The sequence below is a fragment of the Salvelinus alpinus genome, chromosome 15, assembly GCF_045679555.1.
Source record: "Salvelinus alpinus chromosome 15, SLU_Salpinus.1, whole genome shotgun sequence".
NCBI classification, from domain to species: Eukaryota; Metazoa; Chordata; class Actinopteri; order Salmoniformes; family Salmonidae; genus Salvelinus; species Salvelinus alpinus.
The window spans coordinates 5,133,350-5,157,712 of NC_092100.1; the positions used below are offsets into that span (position 1 = coordinate 5,133,350).

The 24,363-nt window shown below is 52.8% G+C and overlaps 1 protein-coding gene across 2 annotated transcripts in view; it reads right to left on the bottom strand.

Annotated features, from left to right (window-relative positions):
- Positions 1-24,363, bottom strand: part of LOC139539405 (tyrosine-protein kinase RYK-like) — a 180,687-nt gene that overhangs the window by 95,121 nt on the left and 61,203 nt on the right. For both annotated transcript variants that reach the window (XM_071342306.1, XM_071342307.1), the window contains exon 2: positions 6,004-6,125. In XM_071342306.1, the coding sequence (XP_071198407.1) occupies positions 6,004-6,125 (122 nt within the window). The remainder of the gene's footprint in view (positions 1-6,003; positions 6,126-24,363) is intronic.

Below are 24,363 nucleotides of genomic sequence, written 5' to 3' on the forward strand. Positions count from 1 at the left end.
CATCACCACATTCTCTACCAGACAGTTGGTTGGTCCTCTGTGATGTCATCACCACATTCTCTATCAGACAGTTGGTTGGTCCTCTGATGTCATCACCACATTCTCTACCAGACAGTTGGTTGGTCCTCTGATGTCATCACCACATTCTCTACCAGACAGTTGGTTGGTCCTCTGATGTCATCACCACATTCTCTACCAGACAGTTGGTTGGTCCTCTGATGTCATCACCACATTCTCTACCAGACAGTTGGTTGGTCCTCTGTGATGTCATCACCACATTCTCTACCAGACAGTTGGTTGGTCCTCTGATGTCATCACCACATTCTCTACCAGACAGTTGGTTGGTCCTCTGATGTCATCACCACATTCTCTACCAGACAGTTGGTTGGTCCTCTGATGTCATCACCACATTCTCTATCAGACAGTTGGTTGGTCCTCTGATGTCATCACCACATTCTCTACCAGACAGTTGGTTGGTCCTCTGTGATGTCATCACCACATTCTCTACCAGACAGTTGGTTGGTCCTCTGTGATGTCATCACCACATTCTCTATCAGACAGGTGGTTGGTCCTCTGATTTCATCACCACATTCTCTACCAGACAGTTGGTTGGTCCTCTGTGATGTCATCACCACATTCTCTATCAGACAGTTGGTTGGTCCTCTGATGTCATCACCACATTCTCTACCAGACAGTTGGTTGGTCCTCTGATGTCATCACCACATTCTCTATCAGACAGTTGGTTGGTCCTCTGATGTCATCACCACATTCTCTCTCAGACAGTTGGTTGGTCCTCTGATGTCATCACCACATTCTCTATCAGACAGTTGGTTGGTCCTCTGATGTCATCACCACATTCTCTATCAGACAGTTGGTTGGTCCTCTGATGTCATCACCACATTCTCTACCAGACAGTTGGTTGGTCCTCTGATGTCATCACCACATTCTCTACCAGACAGTTGGTTGGTCCTCTGATGTCATCACCACATTCTCTACCAGACAGTTGGTTGGTCCTCTGATGTCATCACCACATTCTCTACCAGACAGTTGGTTGGTCCTCTGATGTCATCACCACATTCTCTATCAGACAGTTGGTTGGTCCTCTGATGTCATCACCACATTCTCTATCAGACAGTTGGTTGGTCCTCTGTGATGTCATCACCACATTCTCTACCAGACAGTTGGTTGGTCCTCTGTGATGTCATCACCACATTCTCTACCAGACAGTTGGTTGGTCCTCTGTGATGTCATCCCCACATTCTCTACCAGACAGTTGGTTGGTCCTCTGTGATGTCATCACCACATTCTCTCTCAGACAGTTGGTTGGTCCTCTGATGTCATCACCACATTCTCTACCAGACAGTTGGTTGGTCCTCTGTGATGTCATCACCACATTCTCTCTCAGACAGTTGGTTGGTCCTCTGTGATGTCATCACCACATTCTCTCTCAGACAGTTGGTTGGTCCTCTGTGATGTCATCACCACATTCTCTACCAGACAGTTGGTTGGTCCTCTGTGATGTCATCACCACATTCTCTACCAGACAGTTGGTTGGTCCTCTGTGATGTCATCACTACATTCTCTACCAGACAGTTGGTTGGTCCTCTGTGATGTCATCACTACATTCTCTACCAGACAGTTGGTTGGTCCTCTGTGATGTCATCACCACATTCTCTATCAGACAGTTGGTTGGTCCTCTGTGATGTCATCACCACATTCTCTATCAGACAGTTGGTTGGTCCTCTGTGATGTCATCACCACATTCTCTACCAGACAGTTGGTTGGTCCTCTGTGATGTCATCACCACATTCTCTCTCAGACAGTTGGTTGGTCCTCTGTGATGTCATCACCACATTCTCTACCAGACAGTTGGTTGGTCCTCTGTGATGTCATCACCACATTCTCTACCAGACAGTTGGTTGGTCCTCTGTGATGTCATCACCACATTCTCTACCAGACAGTTGGTTGGTCCTCTGTGATGTCATCACCACATTCTCTACCAGACAGTTGGTTGGTCCTCTGTGATGTCATCACCACATTCTCTATCAGACAGTTGGTTGGTCCTCTGATGTCATCACCACATTCTCTACCAGACAGTTGGTTGGTCCTCTGTGATGTCATCACCACATTCTCTACCAGACAGTTGGTTGGTCCTCTGATGTCATCACCACATTCTCTATCAGACAGTTGGTTGGTCCTCTGTGATGTCATCACCACATTCTCTATCAGACAGTTGGTTGGTCCTCTGTGATGTCATCACCACATTCTCTACCAGACAGCTGGTTGGTCCTCTGTGATGTCATCACCACATTCTCTACCAGACAGCTGGTTGGTCCTCTGTGATGTCATCCTCAACGTGATGTTCTGGTGCCTCTAGGTCAATTCAGAAAGCTGATTGCGGATCTTATTGTTGATGAATGTGTTTGTTGTCATGACCGTGTTGGATATCTATTTTGAAGAGTGTATTTTCTGTAATTCAGGGCTCATCTGTAAAAATACACCTCTGTCTCAGCATAGACACCCTGATAAAATAAAGACACCTCTGTATCAGTATAGACTCCCTGGTTAAATAAAGACACCTCTGTCTCTCTCAGTATGACTCCCTGGTTAAATAAAGACACCTTTGTCTCTCTCCCTGGTTAAATAAATACACCTTTGTCTCAGTATAGACTCCCTGGTTAAATAAAGACACCTCTGTCTCAGTATAGACTCCCTGGTTAAATAAAGACACCTCTGTCTCAGTATAGACTCCCTGGTTAAATAAAGACACCTCTGTCTCAGTATAGACTCCCTGGTTAAATAAAGACACCTCTGTCTCAGTATAGACTCCCTGGTTAAATAAAGACACCTCTGTCTCAGTATAGACTCCCTGGTTAAATAAAGACACCTCTGTCTCAGTATAGACTCCCTGGTTAAATAAAGACACCTCTGTCCCAGTATAGACTCCCTGGTTAAATAAAGACACCTCTGTCTCAGTATAGACTCCCTGGTTAAATAAAGACACCTCTGTCTCAGTATAGACTCCCTGGTTAAATAAAGACACCTCTGTCTCAGTATAGACTCCCTGGTTAAATAAAGACACCTCTGTCTCAGTATAGACTCCCTGGTTAAATAAAGACACCTCTGTCTCAGTACAGACTCCCTGGTTAAATAAAGACACCTCTGTCTCAGTACAGACTCCCTGGTTAAATAAAGACACCTCTGTCTCAGTATAGACTCCCTGGTTAAATAAAGACACCTCTGTCTCAGTATAGACTCCCTGGTTAAATAAAGACACCTCTGTCTCAGTATAGACTCCCTGGTTAAATAAAGACACCTCTGTCTCAGTATAGACTCCCTGGTTAAATAAAGACACCTCTGTCTCAGTATAGACTCCCTGGTTAAATAAAGACACCTCTGTCTCAGTATAGACTCCCTGGTTAAATAAAGACACCTCTGTCTCAGTATAGACTCCCTGGTTAAATAAAGACACCTCTGTCTCAGTATAGACTCCCTGGTTAAATAAAGACACCTCTGTCTCAGTATAGACTCCCTGGTTAAATAAAGACACCTCTGTCTCAGTACAGACTCCCTGGTTAAATAAAGACACCTCTGTCTCAGTATAGACTCCCTGGTTAAATAAAGACACCTCTGTCTCAGTATAGACTCCCTGGTTAAATAAAGACACCTCTGTCCCAGTATAGACTCCCTGGTTAAATAAAGACACCTCTGTCTCAGCATAGACTCCCTGGTAAAATAAAGACACCTCTGTCTCAGCATAGACTCCCTGGTAAAATAAATACACCTCTGTCTCAGTATAGACTCCCTGGTTAAATAAAGACACCTCTGTCTCAGTATAGACTCCCTGGTTAAATAAAGACACCTCTGTCCCAGTATAGACTCCCTGGTTAAATAAAGACACCTCTGTCTCAGTATAGACTCCCTGGTTAAATAAAGACACCTCTGTCTCAGTATAGACTCCCTGGTTAAATAAAGACACCTCTGTCTCAGTATAGACTCCCAGGTTAAATAAAGACACCTCTGTCTCAGTATAGACTCCCTGGTTAAATAAAGACACCTCTGTCCCAGTATAGACTCCCTGGTTAAATAAATACACCTCTGTCTCAGTATAGACTCCCTGGTTAAATAAATACACCTCTGTCTCAGTATAGACTCCCTGGTTAAATAAATACACCTCTGTCTCAGCATAGACTCCCTGGTTAAATAAAGACACCTCTGTCTCAGTATAGACTCCCTGGTTAAATAAATACACCTCTGTCTCAGTATAGACTCGCTGGTTAAATAAATACACCTCTGTCTCAGTATAGACTCGCTGGTTAAATAAAGACACCTCTGTCTCAGTATAGACTCCCTGGTTAAATAAAGACACCTCTGTCTCAGTATAGACTCCCTGGTTAAATAAAGACACCTCTGTCTCAGTATAGACTCCCTGGTTAAATAAAGACACCTCTGTCCCAGTATAGACTCCCTGGTTAAATAAAGACACCTCTGTCTCAGTATAGACTCCCTGGTTAAATAAAGACACCTCTGTCCCAGTATAGACTCCCTGGTTAAATAAAGACACCTCTGTCTCAGTATAGACTCCCTGGTTAAATAAATACACCTCTGTCTCAGTATAGACTCCCTGGTTAAATAAATACACCTCTGTCTCAGTATAGACTCCCTGGTTAAATAAAGACACCTCTGTCTCAGTATAGACTCCCAGGTTAAATAAAGACACCTCTGTCTCAGTATAGACTCCCTGGTTAAATAAAGACACCTCTGTCCCAGTATAGACTCCCTGGTTAAATAAAGACACCTCTGTCTCAGTATAGACTCCCTGGTTAAATAAAGACACCTCTGTCCCAGTATAGACTCCCTGGTTAAATAAAGACACCTCTGTCTCAGTATAGACTCCCTGGTTAAATAAAGACACCTCTGTCTCAGTATAGACTCCCTGGTTAAATAAAGACACCTCTGTCCCAATATAGACTCCCTGGTTAAATAAAGACACCTCTGTCCCAGTATAGACTCCCTGGTTAAATAAAGACACCTCTGTCTCAGTATAGACTCCCTGGTTAAATAAATACATCTCTGTCTCAGTATAGACTCGCTGGTTAAATAAAGACACCTCTGTCTCAGTATAGACTCGCTGGTTAAATAAAGACACTAAGGCTGTGATTGTCAATACAATCAAACAAGCAATGGCAATAAATGACAAGTCAACCGCACCAAAATGTTACAACAACCTAGCTATGTTTTTGTTATTTGGAGTTATTAAATAAGTATTGATTAGGATCACAGCATATTATGCACATCTGCAAGCAGAGCAGCAAAGACTGGACAGATATTATAGATCTGTTCTCTAGTTTTAATGTTAATTCTGTATATTCAGCATCCTATGTATATATGAGTGGACATTATTAAAAAAGGACATATTTTTTCTAATAAAACAACGGCCAGTTTGGGTCACAGTTGCACGTTTTCCCCCCCCAATATGGCCCATGCTCTGATTGAGTTTGACACCGCTGGGCTACTGTGTCTATTTATGCAACTAGCCATTTACTTATTTAGCAAGCTAAAAACATGGAGCCTACCGTTAGCTAGTGAGCTATGCTGAACTTTAACTACTGTTATCCACAGTTAACATATCTCTTAGTTGTCAATCAAATGTATTTGGCATTAATCAAAATGGGTGGCCAGGCAAGTTGCAGAAGGACGAGGAGGCTACTAATTCCCCAACGTTTATCAGTGCAATTTTGACGGCCAACTGGCTAACAAGTTTGAGAGGGTTTATCTAATGTTCTTTTGTTAGATATTAACTCTTCTCGCTCGCGTTAGTTGTTGATTTTGTTGTGTACAGGCAACGTAGGGAGAGATATCCTACACACACACACCTACAAAAGTTAGGTAGGTGTGTGTGTGTGTGTGTGTGTGTGTGTGTGTGTGTGTGTGTGTGTGTGTGTGTGTGTGTGTGTGTGTGTGTGTGTGTGTGTGTGTGTGTGTGTGTGTGTGTGTGTGTACCTTGTCCTTGGAGCGCCAGGTGAAGTGCAGGCTGTTGGTCTCGCTGGATACAGGCAGGATGAAGGAGAGAGCATAGTGGTTCACCACGTCATCCCTCACATAGTACAGCTCTGCATCTAGACCTGCAACACACAAACACACCTGGTCCCTCACACACCTGTTCAAAATCAAATCCTTATTGGTCACGTACACACGGTTAGCAGATGTTAATGCGAGTGTAGCGAAATGCTTGTGCTTCTAGTTCCAACCATGCAGTAAAATCTAACAAGTAATCTAACAATTTCACAACAACTACCTAATACACGCAAATCTAAAAAGGGTGAATGAGAATATGTACACGTAAGTATATGGAGACTATAGGAGAGAATCCATTACAATAACATAGTTACCAACCAAAACATCCTCAAGGAAATGAGAGAAACGGAGTCATAACATAGTATGGTACGCTCTGAACCCAGCATACATTCACAAAGAGCCCTCATACCTTCCCCTACAATATGCCTCCAGTTTATGACTGAGACCGAACAACGAGCAGAGAATATGGAGAATCTCCATTGAAAAGTACATTTTTAGTCCATGACTGAAATTAGGCCTAATCTGTGTCCAGGAAACAGGCATTTAGGTCCAACGCCACATCAAATATAGAATAACATTCCATTCTAGGTCTCCTTCCCATCACTGGCTTGCAAACGGACAGCTGTTAGAAGTTTGGAGAGCTCTTTAGGGTACAAATCAGACGCATCAAAAAACACTCAAGTGAGGCGACCCTTGAATTGTGACAGCAATTTCCTACCCAGGAGAAATTTGGGTTAGTGAAGGCTTTAAGTGGGAAATTGCAGAATGCTTTCCATAAAATACACAGATCCTGAGGAATCTCTCTCTATTAAAGATTAATATATATATAAAATAATAAATGAATAGGGGTTAGCTTCTATAACTAATGAAGTATTACTCCTCAGTTTCATTGTAGGGGTTTAGCAGTTTGGAGATGGGAGGGTGAGGTCTACCACTAGTAGACTGAACGCAGTCTTGTAGAGACAGTCTACCAGTCGACTGTAGTTCTGACTGCAGCATGGACTCCCCTTGACTATAATCGTGCTGTATTAAACTCAGGAGGACATGCTGTCAGACATGGACCTTTTTCGTGGAACAGTTTAATTTAATTTAATTTATAATAATGTCTTCGTATCTCAAAACTCGTTTTGTGGAATGCAGTGATTGGATTTTGCCCCACACATAAAATGGGACCCAGTGTCATCCCAAAAATTTGACTCTAGTTTGCCAACAAAAAAAAGCGCCTGGAAGCATTTGGATGATCATGGAGACTCGGGGAAGAATGTTCTACGGACGTCATGGGTCAGGAATGCACAGTGTGAACATTTCACTCGCATTTGTAAAAAAAAAAAAAAAATGAGTACAGTATGATCACATGTATAGTAAAATAAAGGCTGCAGTAATGGATTTCTAAGTATTTCTGCCATTTTGTTTCATAGCTGCTAAATTAAATAACACAAAAAGTCAAAGAACTACGAATCCTATAGCATATCTCACCTCGCACTGCAGCGCTGCCTGGCTGGGCCGTGGGCACATGAGTGAAATATTCATTTTTAGAAGCGCTGAACACAGGCAAATAAAAAGTTGGTTGAATTTACTTGAAATAAAAGTCTACTGAAGTGAGACTTTGTCCTTGTGTTTCTTGAATATTGACATTGTTTTTTAATGTTTAATTTTTTTATACATTTTTAATGTTTGAACTGCTCGGGAGAACTCTGCTACTAGTTGTGTTACCACGGTAACCTCCCCCCCTTAAAGGGGCAGGTGAAAATGTTGGTCTTTCATCTGTGATATTTTGGTTAAAAGACTCTGAAATAAAATAAATATAAACACATTACTTCTTAAATCGGAATACATTTATTGTTTTAGAAACGTTACAAAGCAAAATTAAAAATATATATATTTTAGGCCCTGTTCATACCAGAGTCAATACATTGGCAGCGATTACAGCTGTGAGTCTTTCTGGGTAAGTCTCTAAGCTCTTTCCACACATGGATTGCAACATTTGCTGATTCTTGGATTGTGTATGTGTGCCATTCAGAGGGTGAATGGGCAAGACTAATATTTAAGTATTTAAGTGCCTTGGAACGGGGTATGGTAGTAGGTGCCAGGGGCAGCGGTTTGTGTCAAGAACTGCAACACTGCTGGGTTTTTCACACTCAACAGATTCCCGTGTGTATCAAGAACGGTCCACCACCCAAAGGACAGCCGGGTAACTTGACAACTGAGGGAAGCATTGGCGTCAACATAGGCCAGCATCACTGCGGAACGCTTTTCGACACTTTGTAGAGTCCGTGCCAAGACGAATTTAGGCTGTTCTGAGGGCAAGAGGCGGGGGTGCGACTTATAAATATCTTTGGGTGTATGAGACGTTGAGCTTCACCACCCACGGAGAGAACCTTGTCAGGAAACTCCAGCCGCATCTTGGGTTTTATTACCGGCACAAAGCTTGTTTTCCTTCTCCGCCAGAAAAGACTTGGTTCAGTGGACTTTCCTCTCTGTATTGGACTACGGTGAAACTATTTCAAATCAAATTGTATTAGTCACATGCGCCAAATACAACAGGTGTAGTAGACCTTACAGTGAAAAGCTTACTTATGAGCTATATACAGGGTGTTACAGTACAGAGTCAATGTGGAGGCTATATACAGGGTGTTACGGTACAGAGTCAATGTGCAGGCTATATACAGGGTGTTACGGTACAGAGTCAATGGGGAGGCTATATACAGGGGGTACCGGTACAGAGTCAATGTGGAGGCTATATACAGGGTGTTACGGTACAGAGTCAATGTGGAGGCTATATACAGGGGGTACCGGTACAGAGTCAATGTGGAGGCTATATACAGGGGGTACCGGTACAGAGTCAATGTGGAGGCTATATACAGGGGGTTACGGTACAGAGTCAATGTGGAGGCTATATACAGGGTGTTACGGTACAGAGTCAATGTGGAGGCTATATACAGGGTGTTACGGTACAGAGTCAATGTGGAGGCTATATACAGGGTGTTACGGTACAGAGTCAATGTGGAGGCTATATACAGGGTGTTACGGTACAGAGTCAATGTGGAGGCTATATACAGGGGGTACCGGTACAGAGTCAATGTGGAGGCTATATACAGGGTGTTACGGTACAGAGTCAATGTGGAGGCTATATACAGGGGGTACCGGTACAGAGTCAATGTGGAGGCTATATACAGGGGGTACCGGTACAGAGTCAATGTGGAGGCTATATACAGGGGTTACCGGTACAGAGTCAATGTGGAGGCTATATACAGGGGGTACTGGCACAGAGTCAATGTGGAGGCTATATACAGGGGGTACTGGTACAGAGTCAATGTGGAGGCTATATACAGGGGGTACTGGTACAGAGTCAATGTGGAGGCTATATACAGGGGGTACTGGTACAGAGTCAATGTGGAGGCTATATACAGGGGGTACCGGTACAGAGTCAATGTGGAGGCTATATACAGGGGGTACTGGTACAGAGTCAATGTGGAGGCTATATACAGGGGGTACTGGTACAGAGTCAATGTGGAGGCTATATACAGGGGGTACTGGTACAGAGTCAATGTGCGGGGGCACAGGTTAGTCGACGTAATTGAGGTAATATGTACATGTTGGTAGAGTTAAAGTTACTATAGAGATACAAGCTGTTTTTCAGTCTCTCTGTCCCAGCTTTAATCCACCTGTACTGACCTCCCCTTCTGGGTGGTAGCGGGGTGAACAGGCCGTGGCTCGTGTGGTTCATGTCCTTGATTATCTTTTTGGCCTTCCTGTGACATCGGGTGCTGTAGATGTCCTGGAGGGCAAGCAGTGTGACCCCGGTAATGCTTTGGGCAGACCGCACCACCCTCTGGAGAGCCTGTCTGTGTGGGGGTACCATTTCAGCTTGTCCGTGATGTGTGCGCAGAAGAACTTAAAGCTTTCCACCTTCCCCACTTCGATCCTGTTCATGTGGATAGGGGGATGCTCCCTCTGCTGTCTCCTGAAGGACACGATCATTTTGTTGACGTTGAGGAAGAGGTTATTTTATTTTCTTGCACCAATCTCCCAGGGCCCTCACCTCCTCCCTGTAGGCCGTCTCGTCGTTGCTGGTAATCAGGCCTACTACTGTTCTGTTATCTGCAAACTTGATGATTGAGTTGGAGGCGTTTGGCCACGCCGTCATGGATGAACAGAGGGGGCTGAGCACGCACCCTTGTGGGGCCCCTGTGTTGAGGATCAGCGGGGTGGAGATGTTGTTTCCTACCTTCACCACCTGGGGGGGGGGGGGGGGGGGGGGGCGTCAGGAAGTCCAGGACCCAGTTGTACAGGGAGGGGTTGAGACCCAGGGCCTCCAGCTTAATGATGAGTTTGGAGGCTATTATGGTGTTGAATGATCAGCTGTAGTCAATGAACAGCATTCTTACATAGGTATTCCTCTTGTCCAGATGGGTGAGGGCAGTGTGCAGTGCGATGGCATCGTCTGCGGACCTATTGGGTGCGCTAAAGAACAAATTCTTATTTACAATGACGGCCTACCCCGGCCAAACCCTCCCCTAACACAGACGACGCTGGGCCAATTGTTAGCCGCCTTATTGTGTGTGCCGGCCGGTTGTGATACAGCCTGGAATCAAACCAGGGTCTGTAGTGAAGCCTCTAGCACCGAGATTCAGTTTGTCAGACCTGTTGTTTTACTACACCCCCCCCCCCCAACACCCAGTTTGTCAGACCTGTTGTTTTACTACACCCCCCCCCAACACCCAGTTTGTCAGACCTGTTGTTTTTGTGCTACTTGCCAGTCCATCATGTTAGTGTGACTCAGGGGGGAGAATGATTTAGTCTCCATACTAGTTGTAACAACAACCAGTTGGTTTCTAAAAGACATATGGTCAAGGAGGATGGCTGAACATCGTGGCTTCTTTCACAAACCACAAACCAACCCGGTTCCCCGCATTATACCACACCTTGGTGTATAGGAAAGGAAAAGCCTTCTGAGGAGGGGGGGAGGGGGAGAGAGGGGAAGAGGGGGAGAGAGGGGAAGAGGGGGGGAGAGAGGGGAAGAGGGGGGGAGAGAGGGGAAGAGGGGGAGAGAGAGGGGGAGGGAGAGAGGGGGAGAGAGGGGGGAAGAGAGAGAGGGGGGAGAGAGGGAGGGGGAGAGAGAGGGGGGAGAGAGAGGGGGAGAGAGAGAGGGGGGAGAGAGAGGGGGAGAGAGAGGGGGGAGAGAGGGGGGGAGAGAGAGGGAGAGAGGGGGGAGAGAGAGGGAGAGAGGGGGGGAGAGGGGGGAGGAAGAGAGGGGGAGGGGGGATAGGGGGGAGGAAGAAGAGGGGGGGAAGAGAGGGGGGAGGAAGAGAGGGGGGAGGAAGAGAGGGGGGAGGAAGAAAGGGGGGAGGAAGAAAGGGGGGAGGAAGAGAGGGGGGAGGAAGAAAGGGGGGAGGAAGAGAGGGGGGAGGAAGAAAGGGGGGAGGAAGAAAGGGGGGAGGAAGAGAGGGGAGAGGAAGAAAGGGGGGAGGAAGAAGGGGAGGGGGAGGAAGAAGGGGAGGGGGAGGAAGAGAGGGGGGAGGAAGAGAGGGGGAGGAAGAGAGGGGGGGAGGAAGAGAGGGGGGAGGAAGAAAGGGGGGAGGAAGAGAGGGGGGAGGAAGAAAGGGGGGAGGAAGAGAGGGGGGAGGAAGAAAGGGGGGAGGGAGGGGGAGGAAGAAGGGGAGGGGGGGAGGAAGAAGGGGAGGGGGGAGGGAGGGGGGGAGGGAGGGGGAGGAAGAAGGGGAGGGGGGAGGGAGGGGGGGAGGAAGAAGGGGGAGGAAGAAGGGGAGGGAGGGGGAGGAAGAAGGGGAGGGAGGGGGGGAGGAAGAAGGGGAGGGGGGGAGGGAGGGGGAGGAAGAAGGGGGGGGAGGGAGGGGGAGGAAGAAGGGGAGGGAGGGGGAGGAAGAAAGGGGGGAGGGAGGGGGAGGAAGAAGGGGAGGGAGGGGGAGGAAGAAGGGGGGAGAAAGGTGGAGGGTGGGTTGTCTTTACGATGCTTAAGTTCACAACCCTTTCATGGTTCAACTGCTCTCACTGTTCAGATCAGGAGGCGAAGTCTGCATTCCAAATGGCACCCTGGGCCCATCAGGAAAATAGCAGTGATGGGGTAAAGGGGCTGTAGCAGGTTGGGGTAAAGGGGATGTGGCAGGTTGGGGTAAAGGGGCTGTAGCAGGTTGGGGTAAAGGGGATGTAGCAGGTTGGGGTAAAGGGGATGTAGCAGGTTGGGGTAAAGGGGCTGTAGCAGGTTGGGGTAAAGGGGCTGTGGCAGGTTGGGGTAAAGGGGCTGTGGCAGGTTGGGGTAAAGGGGATGTAGCAGGTTGGGGTAAAGGGGCTGTAGCAGGTTGGGGTAAAGGGGCTGTGGCAGGTTGGGGTAAAGGGGCTGTGGCAGGTTGGGGTAAAGGGGCTGTGGCAGGTTGGGGTAAAGGGGCTGTGGCAGGTTGGGGTAAAGGGGCTGTGGCAGGTTGGGGTAAAGGGGATGTGGCAGGTTGGGGTAAAGGGGCTGTGGCAGGTTGGGGTAAAGGGGCTGTAGCAGGTTGGGGTAAAGGGGCTGTGGCAGGTTGGGGTAAAGGGGCTGTGGCAGGTTGGGGTAAAGGGGCTGTGGCAGGTTGGGGTAAAGGGGCTGTAGCAGGTTGGGGTAAAGGGGCTGTGGCAGGTTGGGGTAAAGGGGCTGTGGCAGGTTGGGGTAAAGGGGCTGTAGCAGGTTGGGGTAAAGGGGCTGTAGCAGGTTGGGGTAAAGGGGATGTGGCAGGTTGGGGTAAAGGGGATGTGGCAGGTTGGGGTAAAGGGGCTGTAGCAGGTTGGGGTAAAGGGGCTGTGGCAGGTTGGGGTAAAGGGGCTGTAGCAGGTTGGGGTAAAGGGGATGTGGCAGGTTGGGGTAAAGGGGATGTAGCAGGTTGGGGTAAAGGGGCTGTGGCAGGTTGGGGTAAAGGGGCTGTAGCAGGTTGGGGTAAAGGGGCTGTAGCAGGTTAGGGTAAAGGGGATGTGGCAGGTTGGGGTAAAGGGGCTGTGGCAGGTTGGGGTAAAGGGGCTGTGGCAGGTTGGGGTAAAGGGGCTGTAGCAGGTTGGGGTAAAGGGGATGTAGCAGGTTGGGGTAAAGGGGCTGTAGCAGGTTGGGGTAAAGGGGCTGTAGCAGGTTGGGGTAAAGGGGCTGTAGCAGGTTGGGGTAAAGGGGCTGTAGCAGGTTGGGGTAAAGGGGCTGTAGCAGGTTGGGGTAAAGGGGCTGTGGCAGGTTGGGGTAAAGGGGCTGTAGCAGGTTGGGGTAAAGGGGATGTGGCAGGTTGGGGTAAAGGGGATGTGGCAGGTTGGGGTAAAGGGGCTGTGGCAGGTTGGGGTAAAGGGGCTGTAGCAGGTTGGGGTAAAGGGGATGTGGCAGGTTGGGGTAAAGGGGATGTGGCAGGTTGGGGTAAAGGGGATGTAGCAGGTTGGGGTAAAGGGGATGTAGCAGGTTGGGGTAAAGGGGCTGTAGCAGGTTGGGGTAAAGGGGATGTAGCAGGTTGGGGTAAAGGGGATGTGGCAGGTTGGGGTAAAGGGGATGTAGCAGGTTGGGGTAAAGGGGCTGTAGCAGGTTGGGGTAAAGGGGCTGTAGCAGGTTGGGGTAAAGGGGCTGTAGCAGGTTGGGGTAAAGGGGCTGTAGCAGGTTGGGGTAAAGGGGCTGTAGCAGGTTGGGGTAAAGGGGCTGTAGCAGGTTGGGGTAAAGGGGCTGTAGCAGGTTGGGGTAAAGGGGCTGTAGCAGGTTGGGGTAAAGGGGCTGTAGCAGGTTGGGGTAAAGGGGCTGTAGCAGGTTGGGGTAAAGGGGCTGTAGCAGGTTGGGGTAAAGGGGCTGTAGCAGGTTGGGGTAAAGGGGCTGTGGCAGGTTGGGGTAAAGGGGCTGTGGCAGGTTGGGGTAAAGGGGCGGTGGCAGGTTGGGGTAAAGGGGCTGTAGCAGGTTGGGGTAAAGGGGCTGTAGCAGGTTGGGGTAAAGGGGATGTGGCAGGTTGGGGTAAAGGGGCTGTAGCAGGTTGGGGTAAAGGGGCTGTAGCAGGTTGGGGTAAAGGGGCTGTAGCAGGTTGGGGTAAAGGGGCTGTGGCAGGTTGGGGTAAAGGGGCTGTGGCAGGTTGGGGTAAAGGGGATGTAGCAGGTTGGGGTAAAGGGGCGGTGGCAGGTTGGGGTAAAGGGGCTGTGGCAGGTTGGGGTAAAGGGGCTGTGGCAGGTTGGGGTAAAGGGGCTGTGGCAGGTTGCGGTAAAGGGGCTGTGGCAGGTTGGGGTAAAGGGGCTGTAGCAGGTTGGGGTAAAGGGGCTGTGGCAGGTTGGGGTAAAGGGGATGTAGCAGGTTGGGGTAAAGGGGCGGTGGCAGGTTGGGGTAAAGGGGCTGTGGCAGGTTGGGGTAAAGGGGCTGTGGCAGGTTGGGGTAAAGGGGCTGTGGCAGGTTGGGGTAAAGGGGCTGTGGCAGGTTGGGGTAAAGGGGCTGTGGCAGGTTGGGGTAAAGGGGCTGTGGCAGGTTGGGGTAAAGGGGCTGTAGCAGGTTGGGGTAAAGGGGCTGTAGCAGGTTGGGGTAAAGGGGCTGTGGCAGGTTGGGGTAAAGGGGCTGTGGCAGGTTGGGGTAAAGGGGATGTGGCAGGTTGGGGTAAAGGGGCTGTGGCAGGTTGGGGTAAAGGGGCTGTAGCAGGTTGGGGTAAAGGGGCTGTAGCAGGTTGGGGTAAAGGGGCTGTAGCAGGTTGGGGTAAAGGGGCTGTAGCAGGTTGGGGTAAAGGGGCTGTAGCAGGTTGGGGTAAAGGGGATGTAGCAGGTTGGGGAAAAGGGGCTGTGGCAGGTTGGGGTAAAGGGGCTGTGGCAGGTTGGGGTAAAGGGGCTGTAGCAGGTTGGGGTAAAGGGGCTGTGGCAGGTTGGGGTAAAGGGGCTGTGGCAGGTTGGGGTAAAGGGGATGTAGCAGGTTGGGGTAAAGGGGCGGTGGCAGGTTGGGGTAAAGGGGCTGTGGCAGGTTGGGGTAAAGGGGCTGTGGCAGGTTGGGGTAAAGGGGCTGTAGCAGGTTGGGGTAAAGGGGCTGTGGCAGGTTGGGGTAAAGGGGCTGTAGCAGGTTGGGGTAAAGGGGCGGTAGCAGGTTGGGGTAAAGGGGCGGTGGCAGGTTGGGGTAAAGGGGCTGTAGCAGGTTGGGGTAAAGGGGCTGTAGCAGGTTGGGGTAAAGGGGCTGTGGCAGGTTGGGGTAAAGGGGCTGTGGCAGGTTGGGGTAAAGGGGCTGTGGCAGGTTGGGGTAAAGGGGATGTAGCAGGTTGGGGTAAAGGGGCTGTGGCAGGTTGGGGTAAAGGGGCTGTAGCAGGTTGGGGTAAAGGGGCTGTAGCAGGTTGGGGTAAAGGGGCTGTAGCAGGTTGGGGTAAAGGGGCTGTAGCAGGTTGGGGTAAAGGGGCTGTAGCAGGTTGGGGTAAAGGGGATGTAGCAGGTTGGGGTAAAGGGGCTGTAGCAGGTTGGGGTAAAGGGGCTGTAGCAGGTTGGGGTAAAGGGGCTGTAGCAGGTTGGGGTAAAGGGGCTGTAGGAGGTTGGGGTAAAGGGGCTGTGGCAGGTTGGGGTAAAGGGGCTGTAGCAGGTTGGGGTAAAGGGGCTGTAGCAGGTTGGGGTAAAGGGGCTGTAGCAGGTTGGGGTAAAGGGGATGTAGCAGGTTGGGGTAAAGGGGATGTAGCAGGTTGGGGTAAAGGGGATGTAGCAGGTTGGGGTAAAGGGGCTGTGGCAGGTTGGGGTAACGGGGCTGTGGCAAGTTGGGGTAAAGGGGATGTAGCAGGTTGGGGTAAAGGGGCTGTAGCAGGTTGGGGTAAAGGGGCTGTGGCAGGTTGGGGTAAAGGGGATGTAGCAGGTTGGGGTAAAGGGGCTGTAGCAGGTTGGGGTAAAGGGGCTGTAGCAGGTTGGGGTAAAGGGGCGGTGGCAGGTTGGGGTAAAGGGGCTGTGGCAGGTTGGGGTAACGGGGCTGTAGCAGGTTGGGGTAACGGGGCTGTAGCAGGTTGGGGTAAAGGGGCTGTGGCAGGTTGGGGTAAAGGGGCTGTGGCAGGTTGGGGTAACGGGGCTGTGGCAGGTTGGGGTAAAGGGGATGTGGCAGGTTGGGGTAAAGGGGCTGTGGCAGGTTGGGGTAAAGGGGCTGTGGCAGGTTGGGGTAAAGGGGATGTAGCAGGTTGGGGTAAAGGGGCTGTGGCAGGTTGGGGTAACGGGGATGTGGCAGGTTGGGGTAAAGGGGATGTGGCAGGTTGGGGTAAAGGGGATGTGGCAGGTTGGGGTAAAAGGGATGTGGCAGGTTGGGGTAAAGGGGATGTGGCAGGTTGGGGTAAAGGGGGTGTAGCAGGTTGGGGTAAAGGAGCTGTAGCAGGTTGGGGTAAAGGAGCTGTAGCAGGTTGGGGTAACGGGGCTGTAGCAGGTTGGGGTAAAGGGGCTGTAGCAGGTTGGGGTAAAGGGGCTGTAGCAGGTTGGGGTAAAGGGGCTGTAGCAGGTTGGGGTAAAGGGGCTGTAGCAGGTTGGGGTAAAGGGGATGTAGCAGGTTGGGGTAAAGGGGCTGTAGCAGGTTGGGGTAAAGGGGCTGTAGCAGGTTGGGGTAAAGGGGATGTAGCAGGTTGGGGTAAAGGGGCTGTAGCAGGTTGGGGTAAAGGGGCTGTAGCAGGTTGGGGTAAAGGGGCTGTAGCAGGTTGGGGTAAAGGGGCTGTAGGAGGTTGGGGTAAAGGGGCTGTGGCAGGTTGGGGTAAAGGGGCTGTGGCAGGTTGGGGTAAAGGGGCTGTAGCAGGTTGGGGTAAAGGGGCTGTAGCAGGTTGGGGTAAAGGGGATGTAGCAGGTTGGGGTAAAGGGGATGTAGCAGGTTGGGGTAAAGGGGATGTAGCAGGTTGGGGTAAAGGGGCTGTGGCAGGTTGGGGTAACGGGGCTGTGGCAAGTTGGGGTAAAGGGGATGTAGCAGGTTGGGGTAAAGGGGCTGTAGCAGGTTGGGGTAAAGGGGCTGTGGCAGGTTGGGGTAAAGGGGATGTAGCAGGTTGGGGTAAAGGGGCTGTAGCAGGTTGGGGTAAAGGGGCTGTAGCAGGTTGGGGTAAAGGGGCGGTGGCAGGTTGGGGTAAAGGGGCTGTGGCAGGTTGGGGTAACGGGGCTGTAGCAGGTTGGGGTAACGGGGCTGTAGCAGGTTGGGGTAAAGGGGCTGTGGCAGGTTGGGGTAAAGGGGCTGTGGCAGGTTGGGGTAACGGGGCTGTGGCAGGTTGGGGTAAAGGGGATGTGGCAGGTTGGGGTAAAGGGGCTGTGGCAGGTTGGGGTAAAGGGGCTGTGGCAGGTTGGGGTAAAGGGGATGTAGCAGGTTGGGGTAAAGGGGCTGTGGCAGGTTGGGGTAACGGGGATGTGGCAGGTTGGGGTAAAGGGGATGTGGCAGGTTGGGGTAAAGGGGATGTGGCAGGTTGGGGTAAAAGGGATGTGGCAGGTTGGGGTAAAGGGGATGTGGCAGGTTGGGGTAAAGGGGGTGTAGCAGGTTGGGGTAAAGGAGCTGTAGCAGGTTGGGGTAAAGGAGCTGTAGCAGGTTGGGGTAACGGGGCTGTAGCAGGTTGGGGTAAAGGGGCTGTAGCAGGTTGGGGTAAAGGGGCTGTAGCAGGTTGGGGTAAAGGGGCTGTAGCAGGTTGGGGTAAAGGGGCTGTAGCAGGTTGGGGTAAAGGGGATGTAGCAGGTTGGGGTAAAGGGGCTGTAGCAGGTTGGGGTAAAGGGGCTGTAGCAGGTTGGGGTAAAGGGGCTGTAGCAGGTTGGGGTAAAGGGGCTGTAGCAGGTTGGGGTAAAGGGGCTGTAGCAGGTTGGGGTAAAGGGGCTGTAGCAGGTTGGGGTAAAGGGGCTGTAGCAGGTTGGGGTAAAGGGGCTGTAGCAGGTTGGGGTAAAGGGGATGTAGCAGGTTGGGGTAAAGGGGCTGTAGCAGGTTGGGGTAAAGGGGCTGTAGCAGGTTGGGGTAAAGGGGCTGTAGCAGGTTGGGGTAAAGGGGCTGTGGCAGGTTGGGGTAAAGGGGCTGTAGCAGGTTGGGGTAAAGGGGCTGTAGCAGGTTGGGGTAAAGGGGCTGTAGCAGGTTGGGGTAAAGGGGCTGTAGCAGGTTGGGGTAAAGGGGCTGTAGCAGGTTGGGGTAAAGGGGCTGTAGCAGGTTGGGGTAAAGGGGATGTAGCAGGTTGGGGTAAAGGGGCTGTAGCAGGTTGGGGTAAAGGGGCTGTAGCAGGTTGGGGTAAAGGGGCTGTAGCAGGTTGGGGTAAAGGGGCTGTGGCAGGTTGGGGTAAAGGGGCTGTAGCAGGTTGGGGTAAAGGGGCTGTAGCAGGTTGGGGTAAAGGGGCTGTAGCAGGTTGGGGTAAAGGGGCTGTAGCAGGTTGGGGTAAAGGGGATGTAGCAGGTTGGAGTAAAGGGGCTGTGGCAGGTTGGGGTAAAGGGGCTGTGGCAGGTTGGGGTAAAGGGGCTGTAGCAGGTTGGGGTAAAGGGGCTGTGGCAGGTTGGAGTAAAGGGGCTGTGGCAGGTTGGGGTAAAGGGTTGGGGGGGGAAGGGTAAGGCAGGTTAAAGGGTTGGGGGGGGATGGGGTAAAGGGTTGGGGGGGGGGTAAGGCAGGTTAAAGGGTTGGGGGGGGGGTAATGCAGGTTAAAGGGTTGGGGGGGGGGGGTAAGGCAGGTTAAAGGGTTGGGGGGGGGTGGGGGTAAGGCAGGTTAAAGGGTTGGGGGGGGGGTAAGGCAGGTTAAAGGGTTGGGGGGGGGGTAAGGCAGGTTAAAGGGTTGGGGGGGGGTGTAAGGCAGGTTAAAGGGTTGGGGGGGGGTAAGGCAGGTTAAAGGGTTGGGGGGGTAAGTCAGGTTAAAGGGTTGGGGGGGTAAGTCAGGTTAAAGGGTTGGGGGGGTAAGTCAGGTTAAAGGGTTGGGGGGGGGGGTAAGGCAGGTTAAAGGGTTGGGGGGGGGTAAGGCAGGTTAAAGGGTTGGGGGGGGGTAAGGCAGGTTAAAGGGTTGGGGGGGGGGTAAGGCAGGTTAAAGGGTTGGGGGGGGGGTAAGGCAGGTTAAAGGGTTGGGGGGGGGGTAAGGCAGGTTAAAGGGTTGGGGGGGGGGTAAGGCAGGTTAAAGGGTTGGGGGGGGGGTAAGGCAGGTTAAAGGGTTGGGGGGGGATAAGGCAGGTTAAAGGGTTGGGGTAATGCAGGTTAAAGGGTTGGGGGGGGGGGGTAATGCAGGTTAAAGGGTTGGGGGGGGGGGTAAGGCAGGTTAAAGGGTTGGGGGGGGGGTAAGGCAGGTTAAAGGGTTGGGGGGGGTAAGGCAAGTTAAAGGGTTGGGGGGGGGTAAGGCAGGTTAAAGGGTTGGGGGGGGGTAAGGCAGGTTAAAGGGTTGGGGGGGGGTATAGCAGGTTAAAGGGTTGGGGGGGGTAAGGCAGGTTAAAAGGTTGGGGGGGTAAGGCAGGTTAAAGGGTTGGGGGGGTAAGGCAGGTTAAAGGGTTGGGGGGGGGGTAAGGCAGGTTAAAGGGTTGGGGGGGGGTGAGGCAGGTTAAAGGGTTGGGGGGGGGTAAGGCAGGTTAAAGGGTTGGGGGGGGGTAAGGCAGGTTAAAGGGTTGGGGGGGGGGTAAGGCAGGTTAAAGGGTTGGGGGGGGGGTAAGGCAGGTTAAAGGGTTGGGGGGGGGGTAAGGCAGGTTAAAGGGTTGGGGGGGGGGGTAAGGCAGGTTAAAGGGTTGGGGGGGGTAAGGCAGGTTAAAGGGTTGGGGGGGTAAGGCAGGTTAAAGGGTTGGGGGGGGTAAGGCAGGTTAAAGGGTTGGGGGGGGGTAAGGCAGGTTAAAGGGTTGGGGGGGGGTAAGGCAGGTTAAAGGGTTGGGGGGGGTAAGGCAGGTTAAAGGGTTGGGGGGGGTAAGGCAGGTTAAAGGGTTGGGGGGGGGATAAGGCAGATTAAAGGGTTGGGGGGGGGGGGTAAGGCAGGTTAAAGGGTTGGGGGGGGGGGAAAGGCAGGTTAAAGGGTTGGGGGGGGGGTAAGGCAGGTTAAAGGGTTGGGGGGGGGTAAGGCAGGTTAAAGGGTTGGGGGGGGGGGGAAAGGCAGGTTAAAGGGTTGGGGGGGGGGGGAAAGGCAGGTTAAAGGGTTGGGGGGGGATAAGGCAGGTTAAAGGGTTGGGGGGGGGGGTAAGGCAGGTTCAAGGGTTTGGGGGGGGGGGTAAGGCAGGTTCAAGGGTTTGGGGGGGGGGGTAAGGCAGGTTAAAGGGTTTGGGGGGGTAAGGCAGGTTAAAGGGTTGGGGGGGGTAAGGCAGGTTAAAGGGTTGGGGGGGGGGTAAGGCAGGTTAAAGGGTTGGGGGGGTAAGGCAGGTTAAAGGGTTGGGGGGGTAAGGCAGGTTAAAGGGTTGGGGGGGTAAGGCAGGTTAAAGGGTTGGGGGGGTAAGGCAGGTTAAAGGGTTGGGGGGGGTAAGGCAGGTTAAAGGGTTGGGGGGGGGTAAGGCAGGTTAAAGGGTTGGGGGGGGGGGGTAAGGCAGGTTAAAGGGTTGGGGGGGGGGGTAAGGCAGGTTAAAGGGTTGAGGGGGTAAGGCAGGTTAAAGGGTTGGGGGGGGAGTAAGGCAGGTTAAAGGGTTGGGGGGGGGGGGTAAGGCAGGTTAAAGGTTTGGGGGGGGGGGTAAGGCAGGTTAAAGGGTTTGGGGGGGTAAGGCAGGTTAAAGGGTTGGGGGGGGTAAGGCAGGTTAAAGGGTTGGGGGGGGGTAAGGCAGGTTAAAGGGTTGGGGGGGTAAGGCAGGTTAAAGGGTTGGGGGGGGTAAGGCAGGTTAAAGGGTTGGGGGGGGTAAGGCAGGTTAAAGGGTTGGGGGGGGGGGTAAGGCAGGTTAAAGGGTTGGGGGGGGGGTAAGGCAGGTTAAAGGGTTGGGGGGGGGGGGTAAGGCAGGTTAAAGGTTTGGGGGGGGGGGTAAGGCAGGTTAAAGGGTTTGGGGGGGTAAGGCAGGTTAAAGGGTTGGGGGGGGTAAGGCAGGTTAAAGGGTTGGGGGGGGGGTAAGGCAGGTTAAAGGGTTGGGGGGGTAAGGCAGGTTAAAGGGTTGGGGGGGTAAGGCAGGTTAAAGGGTTTGGGGGGGTAAGGCAGGTTAAAGGGTTGGGGGGGGGGGTAAGGCAGGTTAAAGGGTTGGGGGGGGGGTAAGGCAGGTTAAAGGGTTGGGGGGGTAAGGCAGGTTAAAGGGTTGGGGGGGGGGTAAGGCAGGTTAAAGGGTTGGGGGGGTAAGGCAGGTTAAAGGGTTGGGGGGGGTAAGGCAGGTTAAAGGGTTGGGGGGGGGGTAAGGCAGGTTAAAGGGTTGGGGGGGTAAGGCAGGTTAAAGGGTTGGGGGGGTAAGGCAGGTTAAAGGGTTTGGGGGGGTAAGGCAGGTTAAAGGGTTGGGGGGGGGGGTAAGGCAGGTTAAAGGGTTGGGGGGGGGGGTAAGGCAGGTTAAAGGGTTGGGGGGGGGGTAAGGCAGGTTAAAGGGTTGGGGGGGGTAAGGCAGGTTAAAGGGTTGGGGGGGGGGGTAAGGCAGGTTAAAGGGTTGGGGGGGGGGGTAAGGCAGGTTAAAGGGTTGGGGGGGGGGGTAAGGCAGGTTAAAGGGTTGGGGGGGGTAAGGCAGGTTAAAGGGTTGGGGGGGGGTAAGGCAGGTTAAAGGGTTGGGGGGGGGGTAAGGCAGGTTAAAGGGTTGGGGGGGGGGTAAGGCAGGTTAAAGGGTTGGGGGGGGTAAGGCAGGTTAAAGGGTTGGGGGGGGGTAAGGCAGGTTAAAGGGTTGGGGGGGTAAGGCAGGTTAAAGGGTTGGGGGGATAAGGCAGGTTAAAGGGTTGGGGGGGTAAGGCAGGTTAAAGGGTTGGGGGGGTAAGGCAGGTTAAAGGGTTGGGGGGGGTAAGGCAGGTTAAAGGGTTGGGGGGGGTAAGGCAGGTTAAAGGGTTGGGGGGTAACGCAGGTTAAAGGGTTGGGGGGGTAAGGCAGGTTAAAGGGTTGGGGGGGGTAAGGCAGGTTAAAGGGTTGGGGGGGGTAAGGCAGGTTAAAGGGTTGGGGGGGGGATAAGGCAGATTAAAGGGTTGGGGGGGGGGGTAAGGCAGGTTAAAGGGTTGGGGGGGGGGGTAAGGCAGGTTAAAGGGTTGGGGGGGGGGTAAGGCAGGTTAAAGGGTTGGGGGGGGGGAAAGGCAGGTTAAAGGGTTGGGGGGGGGGGGTAAGGCAGGTTAAAGGGTTGGGGGGGGGTAAGGCAGGTTAAAGGGTTGGGGGGGGGGGGAAAGGCAGGTTAAAGGGTTGGGGGGGGGGGGAAAGGCAGGTTAAAGGGTTGGGGGGGGGGTAAGGCAGGTTAAAGGGTTGGGGGGGGGATAAGGCAGGTTAAAGGGTTGGGGGGGGGGGGTAAGGCAGGTTCAAGGGTTTGGGGGGGGGGGTAAGGCAGGTTAAAGGGTTTGGGGGGGTAAGGCAGGTTAAAGGGTTGGGGGGGGTAAGGCAGGTTAAAGGGTTGGGGGGGGGGTAAGGCAGGTTAAAGGGTTGGGGGGGTAAGGCAGGTTAAAGGGTTGGGGGGGTAAGGCAGGTTAAAGGGTTGGGGGGGTAAGGCAGGTTAAAGGGTTGGGGGGGGTAAGGCAGGTTAAAGGGTTGGGGGGGGGTAAGGCAGGTTAAAGGGTTGGGGGGGGGGGGTAAGGCAGGTTAAAGGGTTGGGGGGGGGGTAAGGCAGGTTAAAGGGTTGAGGGGGTAAGGCAGGTTAAAGGGTTGGGGGGGGGGTAAGGCAGGTTAAAGGGTTGGGGGGGGGGGGTAAGGCAGGTTAAAGGTTTGGGGGGGGGGGTAAGGCAGGTTAAAGGGTTTGGGGGGGTAAGGCAGGTTAAAGGGTTGGGGGGGGTAAGGCAGGTTAAAGGGTTGGGGGGGGGGTAAGGCAGGTTAAAGGGTTGGGGGGGTAAGGCAGGTTAAAGGGTTGGGGGGGGTAAGGCAGGTTAAAGGGTTGGGGGGGGTAAGGCAGGTTAAAGGGTTGGGGGGGGGGTAAGGCAGGTTAAAGGGTTGGGGGGGTAAGGCAGGTTAAAGGGTTGGGGGGGTAAGGCAGGTTAAAGGGTTTGGGGGGGTAAGGCAGGTTAAAGGGTTGGGGGGGGGGGTAAGGCAGGTTAAAGGGTTGGGGGGGGGGGTAAGGCAGGTTAAAGGGTTGGGGGGGTAAGGCAGGTTAAAGGGTTGGGGGGGGTAAGGCAGGTTAAAGGGTTGGGGGGGGGGGTAAGGCAGGTTAAAGGGTTGGGGGGGGGGGTAAGGCAGGTTAAAGGGTTGGGGGGGGGTAAGGCAGGTTAAAGGGTTGGGGGGGGGTAAGGCAGGTTAAAGGGTTGGGGGGGGGGTAAGGCAGGTTAAAGGGTTGGGGGGGGGTAAGGCAGGTTAAAGGGTTGGGGGGGGGGTAAGGCAGGTTAAAGGGTTGGGGGGGGTAAGGCAGGTTAAAGGGTTGGGGGGGGTAAGGCAGGTTAAAGGGTTGGGGGGGTAAGGCAGGTTAAAGGGTTGGGGGGGTAAGGCAGGTTAAAGGGTTGGGGGGGTAAGGCAGGTTAAAGGGTTGGGGGGGTAAGGCAGGTTAAAGGGTTGGGGGGGGTAAGGCAGGTTAAAGGGTTGGGGGGGTAAGGCAGGTTAAAGGGTTGGGGGGTAACGCAGGTTAAAGGGTTGGGGGGGTAAGGCAGGTTAAAGGGTTGGGGGGGTAAGGCAGGTTAAAGGGTTGGGGGGGTAAGGCAGGTTAAAGGGTTGGGGGGGTAAGGCAGGTTAAAGGGTTGGGGGGGTAAGGCAGGTTAAAGGGTTGGGGGGGTAAGGCAGGTTAAAGGGCTGGGGGGTAAGGCAGGTTAAAGGGCTGGGGGGTAAGGCAGGTTAAAGGGCTGGGGGGTAAGGCAGGTTAAAGGGCTGGGGGGTAAGGCAGGTTAAAGGGCTGGGGGGTAAGGCAGGTTAAAGGGCTGGGGGGTAAGGCAGGTTAAAGGGCTGGGGGGTAAGGCAGGTTAAAGGGCTGGGGGGTAAGGCAGGTTAAAGGGCTGGGGGGTAAGGCAGGTTAAAGGGCTGGGGGGTAAGGCAGGTTAAAGGGCTGGGGGGTAAGGCAGGTTAAAGGGCTGGGGGGTAAGGCAGGTTAAAGGGCTGGGGGGTAAGGCAGGTTAAAGGGCTGGGGGGTAAGGCAGGTTAAAGGGCTGGGGGGTAAGGCAGGTTAAAGGGCTGGGGGGTAAGGCAGAGGTGGAATCTGAAAGGAGGAACCTGATGAATGTAGAGCTGTTGTTTTGAGAGTTGGAGAGATACAAACGTTACTCTGAGGAATTCTCCCACTACCAGGGACTTGTTTTCCCCATGGCCCTCTATATAGTGTACTATTTTAGACCAGAGCCCTATGGCACCCTATTCCCTATATAGTGCACTACTTTAGACCAGAGCCCTATGGCACCCTATTCCCTATATAGTGCAC